Raw genomic sequence first — 8,629 nt, 5'->3', positions numbered from 1 at the left:
CGAGATCATCAAATTATTATTTATATCATCATAAAATCATCGCCAAATACACATCAATATCATCAAATTATTATTATTAGAAATAAAATCATCGCCAAACACACATCAATATCATCAAATTATTATTTACATCATAATAAAATCATCACCAAATACACATCAATATCATCAAATTATTATTTATATCATAATAAAATCATCACCAAATACACATCAATATCATCAAATTATTATTATTAGAAATAAAATCACCAAATACACATCAATGTCATAATTATCATCAAATTATTAATATCATAAATAAAATCATCAAATACGCATCAATATAAATATCAAATTATTTTTAATAACATAAATAAAATCATCATTAAATGCACATCAATATCATAATTATCATCAAATTATTATCATAAATAAAATCATCACCAAATACAGGTCAATAACATAAATATCATCAAATTATTATTAATATCATAAATAAAATCAAGTACACATCAATATCATAATTATCATCAAATTATTATTATATAAATAAAATCATCACCAAATACACTTAATAATATCAACATTAAATATCAATAACAAATAAAATCAAATTAGTATCAATAAAGTCACTACCAATAAAATGTATCAATATAAATATGAATAACATAAACATCAAATATCAATAACATGAAATCATCAAATAAACATCAATACTAAATTAATATCCATAACAAATAAAACCATCAAATTAGAATAAATTAAATCAAAAATATAAATATCAATAACATGAATATCATGCTGCAGCTCAGTGGGTAGCACTCCTGTCTCACAGCCACAGGAACCTGGGCTGGACTCCACCCTTGGACAACTGTTTGTGTGGAGTTTGTACATTCTCCCCGTGTCTGTACCAGTTTGCTCCCACAGTCTAAAAATTTGCAGGTTTGGTGCATTGGGTGGGACGCCCTTGGCAAGGGCTGGTATAGACTTGATGGGCCAAGTGGCCTGCTTCTACAGTGTACAATTCTGTGAAAATAACCAGCCTGAATATAGATCATCATCAATCATGTAAATATCAATTAAATAAACATGGGTCAGAAGTCACACAACACCAGGTTGTAGCCCAACAAGTTTATTTGAAATCACAAGCTTTCAAAGCGCTGGCCCTTCATCAAGCACTTCACCTGACAAAGTGTGAGAGATAGTAGGAACTGCAGATGCTGGAGAATCTGAGATAACACGGTGTAGAGCTGAATGAACACAGCAGGTCAAGCAGCGTCAGAGGAGCAGGAAGGCTCGAAACGTCAGCCTTCCTGCTCCTCTGATGCCGCTTGGCCTGCCGTGTTCATCCAGCTCTACACCGTGTTATCTGAGACAAAGTGTGAAACTGAATGAAGACAGGGGTGAGAGAAACATCAGCATTAACTTCCTCATTGTCAGGAAGAGACGCTCACTGCAGATCCCAGTGTCAGAGTCCGCTGTTACTAACACACAGAATAACTCACTCATTCACTTTCTCTTTCACTCTCTCACACACACACCCTCCTTCCACCATCAGACCCAAGGGAAAGGGGGAGTCCCCACTCATTGGTAGAGACTGAGGGTGACCCCACTCACTGAGAGAGCGAGACTGAGGGAGACAGCACTTGCTGAGACAGAGACTGAAGAAGACCCCGCTTACTGAGAGAGAGAGGGAGAGACTGAGGGAAATAATGGTAAATCATATTTGGGGGTTATTATTGATAATGATTTTATTGTGGATTATTTTAGGGCTGATTTTTTTTTGATTGAAAATTCTGTAATGATGTTTATTTATGATGTGGAGGTGCCAGTGTTGGTCAGGGATAGATAAAGTCAGAAGTCACACAACACCAGGGTCAACCCTTGGGTCTGATGGTGGAAGGAGGGTGTGTGTGTGAGAGAGTGAAAGAGAGGGTGAATGAGTGAGTTATTCTGTGTGTTAGTAACAGTGGACTCTCACACTGGGATCTGCAGTGAGCGTCTCTTTCTGACAATGAGGAAGTTAATACTGATGTTTCTCTCACCCCTGTCTTCATTCAGTTTCACACTTTGTCTCAGATAACACGGTGTAGAGCTGGATGAACACAGCAGGCCAATCAGCATCAGAGGAGCAGGAAGGCTGGAAACGTGAGCCTTCCTGCTCCTCTGATGCTGCTTGGCCTGCTGTGTTCATTCAGCTGTACACCTTGTTATCTCAGATTCTCCAGCATCTGCAGTTCCTACTATCTCTCACACTTTGTCTCTCTCTCTTTCTCTCTATTCCAGACCTGCCCCCACTCCATGGTATACCCACCCCCTCCGTTAGGATTTTCCACACAGCTTCTTGCTGACATCCATTCCCTGGAATTCCCCTGTATTAAACTGCTTTTACTTTCCCTCCTCATTTCTCTGTCTCTCTGCCCTTTCTCCACATTCACACCCCAACACAGTCCGGATAGTTCACTCCAAACACAGCCGTTGCCGGTAGATTAGATTGGAAAAGGTTCCTTTCTGGGACTCTGTCCCCAGACTGGTTCACAATGTCAGAGGGTGACAGCTGAGAAAGACAGACAGACTTGCATTCCTATAAAGCCCTTTGCCACCTTAGGACAACTGAAACAGCCAGTGAAATACTATGAATGGTTGCAGTGTCAGAAGCAGCACAATTTAAAACATCCTGAAAGTTGTTGCCAGTTTTAGCCTGTGCTGTGCCGTGAGTTTCTCAGACTGGATGTGGAGGAAATGTTTCCTCTTGTGGGAGAATCTAGAACAAAGGATCATTGTTTACAAATCCGCCATCACCCGTTTAAAACAGAGATGAGGTGAAATAGTTTATTTCAGAGGGTTATGAGTCTTTGAAGCTATCGTCCTGAAAAGGAGGTGGATACACCATCCTTAAACATTTTTAAGACAGAGATAGATAGACTCTCAATAAGTAAAGGGCAGGTGAAAGGTTACTGAGGAGAGGAGGAGTCAGGTGTTAGGCAGGATTATGGAATGATCAGATTGGCCATGATCTTATTAAATAGAGGAGCAGGCTCGAGGGGCTGAATGGTCCTTTCCTGTACATTCATGTAATTGATAATTTCCACTCTAATTTTTCTAAAATGTGCTTTGAACATTCATTTGCAATTGAATTTTAGCCATTTCCAATGATTCCATGGCATTTCTGGCACATGTAAATGTTGAGCTATTGCTGTAATTATCTCTTCTTTTCACACAAAGGCAACCCCCTACTCCACCTTGTCTGCCAATTCCAAAAGCTTTGCCTTGCTCACTTTCTGTAAATCTCCTGAAGTGATTTCTTCCAACCCCAGGAAACTCTTGGTGACTGAAAGAACCATTATTACAGAAAGCACATCCTATTTAAACCAACCAAATTCAACTCCCGAAAAGGGAACACCAACACTTGCCACTCACTGCCTTTGAGTCCAATAATCCTAAACCCAACCTTGAATTAGAGATTTTGATCCCAGACAAACCCTCCAAATATATTACAAAGATAGCCTAGACCCTAACTTTTCCTTATTTTGAAGGTAAGTGTAAGGCGTTGAATTCCAGATGCAATTCAACTGGTTAAACTACTCGACTTTAAGCAAAACATACTTTAATTTTACACTACAGTTAAAATACAGACAAAATAAAAATAAAATAATTTGCTTAACTGTAATTCTATCAAAATGCTTAACAAATTATTATGTGTATTGACTACTACTGTTCCAAAAGAGTAACATCCTTTAAACAGACCCTTGGCAAAGGCAACTTCACTAAAATAGATTGTCTCACATGTAATTCTAGCAGTAGGAAGAGAACTCCAGCTTTTAGCTGTAACAGAGAGTGGAATAAAGCCTTCCACATCCAGCTTCAAGACCCCAGCAACTGCAGAAAGCTAAAACTAAAAATCCTGGTGCTGTGGGAGCTTGACCCCACCCATTCAGGCTGCTTCTATTGTTCCAACTTTTAAAAAAACCCAGGCTTTTATAAGGTGTTTATTCGATTGTCTTTGAGCAGACCGCTCATTACCTCTATCTCAACCTTTCTTCATAAAAAAGGACAAAATACACCTTCGAGCCATAGAATCACCACACCTCAGTCCCATCTTACTATGTTCTCTCTCTGAGAAAGTTCTTCCCTCAGTCCCATTCCCCAGTGTCCTGTGTAAAATTTGGTTTATTTGGTAACAGAAAATGCAGTGTCTTCAACTTGCTGGTAAAGATGGGTGTGTCAGAATTTGGTATTCAGATAAGAAGTGCCCCTTCTGATTCCTATTTCAAGGGAGAGTGTAAGTTATGCTGTAGTGAAGATTTTCCTGGGTAGATGCTGGTGTTAGGCTATGCTCACAGTGAGTCAAACATACCTGCACTCAGCTTCACCAATTGGCTGTTCTTTCTTCCTCAGTAAAACCAGAGCTCAGGAAATACTGATGCTGCTAACTTTGTGTGTCTCACTAACGTGTCAGAGAGCAGTCCCTCTGTTGGGAAGTTACATTCATGCATGTGGTATTTTCGATTCTCCAATTATCATATTTGAAGACCTTTTTGAATCTATTTTGTTTTTGATGTAAAAGCCCTCAACATCTGGACTTTAAAGCAGGGGCGTTCTGTCTGAGATTCTCTTTGTACTTTCCCAATATTCAACCCCACAATGTTTTTAGAACTTTTCTTTTGTGACAGTGCTATTTCTGCCCCTTTCATCAAATGACAGAATAGGTACAAGCAAGGAGGAGGCTAAATGTACTGGCACTGCTGGAGGAGCAATTTACTTTCTGTCACTCCCGTCTTTTCTCTGTCCTACTGCCCATTGGTTCTTTTCAGATACTAATTTCATTCCCTGTAGAATGTCTTGATTCCACCACATTCTCAGGTAGTGCATTCTAGACCTTAAGTCATTACTTCGTAAATTATTGCCCCTCATCTTTTACGTTATTCACTTCTGGGATGTGGGTGTCGTTGGATGGGCAAGTATTTATTGCCTGTCCCTATTGCCCTTGAGAAGGTGGTGGTGAGCTGCCTTCTTGAACCACTGCAGCCTGTGTGCCAAATTCCTTTGCCATTTGCCTAAAATATGTGTCTATTTCTCAGTGCCTTCGCCAATATTAATCCCCAGGATTGTCCATTTCTCACCATGCTCAGCAAGTTTCTGTTAGTCACTGTTTCCTGCAAGTGGAAGGAGTGAAATGTATTTATTTCATGCAATATGAGATTAACATTGTGTGTGTTTTGTTTCAGTGTATCACATGCGGGAAAATGGCTGGATCAAAGTGTCTCAGGAAGATGTTGGTGTTCTGCAGCACAGGTACACTGCAGAGACCCCATGAGCTGCTCAAGACCCATTTGAAATCAAATCTCAGTCAAGGCCAGCAACTGAAGTAACTAAATATTTCCACTGGACCAGTAGGCTCAATGAATGGTTTACAGCTGACTGCTCACTCAAGTGCCATCATAGTTGTGAACTTAAACTAAACAGCATCATAAAAAATTTTCTACAAACAGAATAGTGTGTACATTTACACTTTTAATCAGCATCACATATACCACAGTTAACAGGTTATTTTTATCACCTTGCTGTTTGTGGGAGCTTGTTGTGCTCATCTTGGAAGCAGTGTTTCTTACTTGGCAACAATACTTACACTTCAGAATGTCCTACAGTGGCTGTGAAATACCTTGAGTCTGGAGTGGATATGAAAAGCACTATTATAAATGCAAGGCTTTCTTTCAAATTAGACTTTCAATCAAGTACAGCATTCGGTATGGTAATGTTCCTATGATGGATTTCAACCTGGTAAATGTGAGGTCATCTACTTTGGATCTAAGACAGATGGGAATATTTTTAAAGCAATGAGAAACCAAAAGCAGAGTGATTATTGAGGAGTCCAAAAAGAAAGTAATGTCTTCAGCTTCCCTCCAACATAACATCAGAAGTGGAAATGTTCTGTGATGATTGCACAATGTTCAGCACCATTCACATCTCAGGTACTGAAACAGGACGTGTCCATATGCAGCAAGACCTGAATATTATGCAGATTTGGACTGAGAAATGGCAAGTAACATTCTCATCACATAAATGCCAAGTAATGACCATATCCAAAAAAAGAGAATCTAACTATTTCCCTCGAAATTCAAAGGTGTTACCATCAATGAATTCCCCACTATCAACACCCGGGGATTACCATTGACCAGAAATTGAGCTGCACCAGTCATATAAAGAAAGTGTCTAAAAGAGCAGGAAGAGGTTAGGAATCCTGCAGGAAGCAAATCACCTCCTGACTCCCCAAAGCCCATCCATTATCACAAGCACAAGTAAGGAGTGTGATGGAATACTGCCCACTTATCTGGATGAGTGCAGCCTCAACAACACTCAAGAACCTTGACACCAGCCAGGACAAAGCAGCCCGCTTGATTGGCACCACACCCACAAACATCCATTCCCTCCACCACCAATGCTCAGTAGCAGCAGTGGATACTATCTACAAGATGCACTGCAGAAGTCCATCAAACATCATCAGACAGCACCTTCCAAACCCACAACCACTTCTATCTAGAAGGATAAGGGCTGGCAGATATGTGGGAACACATGTTCCCCTCCAAGTCACTCACCATCCTGACTTGGAAATATATCGCTGTTCTGAGTTTGACATGTTAAACCGAGGCTTCCTCTAGTGTGTCATGTGAGTGAAAATATCACAAAACATCAGTTAAGAAGAGTAAGAGGTCTCTCTGTTGTTCTATCCAATATTTATTTATCCCAAAATCAACATTGCAAAAATAGATATACAACAGGCTGATCTGTTCCTGACATTACAACATTATACTTCAGCACCAATTCACTCAATGCTACATTTGTTTTGGTTGTCCTAAAATGATGAAGGGCACTATAGGAATGCAAGTGTGTCTTTCTTAGTTGCCACCCTCTGACATTATGAACCAGACTGAGGACAGAGTCCTAGAAAGGAGCCTGTCCCAACCTAATCTACCCGGCAACAAATGCTGCAGGGACTGGGAGCGCCCTATAGGTGGGGTGAACTATCTGAGCCGTGTTGGTATGAATGTGCAAAAAGGGTGGAGGGAAAGTAAAAGCAGTTCAACACAGGGGAATTCCAGGGAATGTCTGTCAGTGAGAGGCTGTCTGGAAAATCCCGATTGGGGGGGGTATGTGAATGGTACAAGGGAGTGCAGGCATAGAAAGAGAGACACTGAGTGTCAAACTATGAACAGAGAGAGGGTGAGAGAAAAACATCATCATTAACCTCCTCACTCTGTCAAGGAGAGACAATCACTGCAGATCCCTATGTCAGAGTCCACTGTTACTGATACCCAGCATCTCTTTCTCTCACACACAGACACACACACCATCAGACACAGTGATCAGACCCAAGGGATAGGGGAACACACCACTCACCAAGTGACAGAAACTGAGGGAGACCCCACTCACTGAGAGAGAGAGAGCGACTGGGGGAGACCTCACATACTGTGAGAGACCTGACCCCACCCACTGAGAGAGAGACTTGGGGAGACCCCACTCACTGAGACAGAGAGACTTGGGGAGACCCCATCCACTGAGAGAGAGACTGGGGGAGACCCCACTCACTGAGAGAGAGACTGGGGCAGATCCCACTCACTGAGAGAGAGACTGTGGATTTGGTGATTTACTATCCATGTCTCAGCTCTCTCAGTCTGTCTGAGTGGGATTAGTTTTTTGTGGTTCCTGCCCTAATCTCACTCTTTCTCTCCGTTCTATAGGTCTATATATTTTGAGGCACTCTTTCTAAAATGTGAACATTCATTTTAATGCAGTCACTCTCTTCCGATGTCCCTTTACATGCATTTATAAGCTATATTTACGTACTAATATGTATCTAATTATGTAGATCTATTCTCTCTTATTCTGTTTCTTTCTGTTATGATATAAGTTATTAAGAGAGAATATCATTAATATTCAAGTTTTCTTCAATTTCTCTCCCCATACTATATACTTAATAAACAGGGGTCCCTGATTTCCACCCATAGGAGAGAGTGGAAATTTAAAGATCTGACATATGAACATTTCCTGTCCTTACAAATAAATATTTTGTTTTGTCCTGCACTGTGTTCCACTTATGTACCAATTGACTTGCGAATGGAACTCAATAACAGAACCCATTCACAACACAAGGAACCCATGAATAGGGAGGTTCACTGACTGATAATGGACTCCACAGCAACAACTAAAACTGCTCAAAGCTACAGGAAACTTTTAAATTCTGCCTTGTTTTTAAACATTACAACTTTAACAATATTTCCACCACCATAAAACATATAGAGCTGTCCTGAGGTGGCAAAGGGTGCTATAAGAATGCAAGTGTGTCTTTCTTAGTTGTCACCCTCTGACATTGTGAACTAAGCTGAGGACAGAGTCCTAGAAAGGAAGCTGTTCCGATCTAAGCTACCAGGCAACAGATGCTGCAGGGACAGACAGCGGCCTGTGGGAGGGGTCAACTATCTGGACTGTGTTGGGGTGTGAATGTGGAGAAAGGGCAGAGAGAAGGAGAAATGAGGAGGGAAAGTAAAAGCAGTTTAACACAGGGAATGAGAAAAGGGGGAGGGGAAGGGGGTTGTGAAATAAATAGGGAGAGAGTGGGAGGCGGATAGAAGATGGATAGAGGAGAGGA

At 40.8% G+C, this 8,629-nt stretch overlaps 1 protein-coding gene across 1 annotated transcript in view; it reads left to right on the top strand.

Annotated features, from left to right (window-relative positions):
* LOC109939102 (proteasome subunit beta type-8-like) overlaps positions 1 to 8,080 on the top strand; it is a 62,413-nt gene extending 54,333 nt beyond the window's left edge. The window contains exon 6 of the mRNA XM_020537394.2: positions 5,211 to 8,080. Within this exon, the coding sequence (XP_020392983.2) occupies positions 5,211 to 5,299 (89 nt within the window). The 3' untranslated portion in view covers positions 5,300 to 8,080. The remainder of the gene's footprint in view (positions 1 to 5,210) is intronic.
* Positions 8,081 to 8,629: the final 549 nt, after the last annotated feature.

This window comes from Rhincodon typus, chromosome 35 (assembly GCF_021869965.1).
Source record: "Rhincodon typus isolate 14 chromosome 35, sRhiTyp1.1, whole genome shotgun sequence".
NCBI lineage: Eukaryota > Metazoa > Chordata > Chondrichthyes > Orectolobiformes > Rhincodontidae > Rhincodon > Rhincodon typus.
This window is presented reverse-complemented; position numbering and strand designations above follow the sequence as displayed.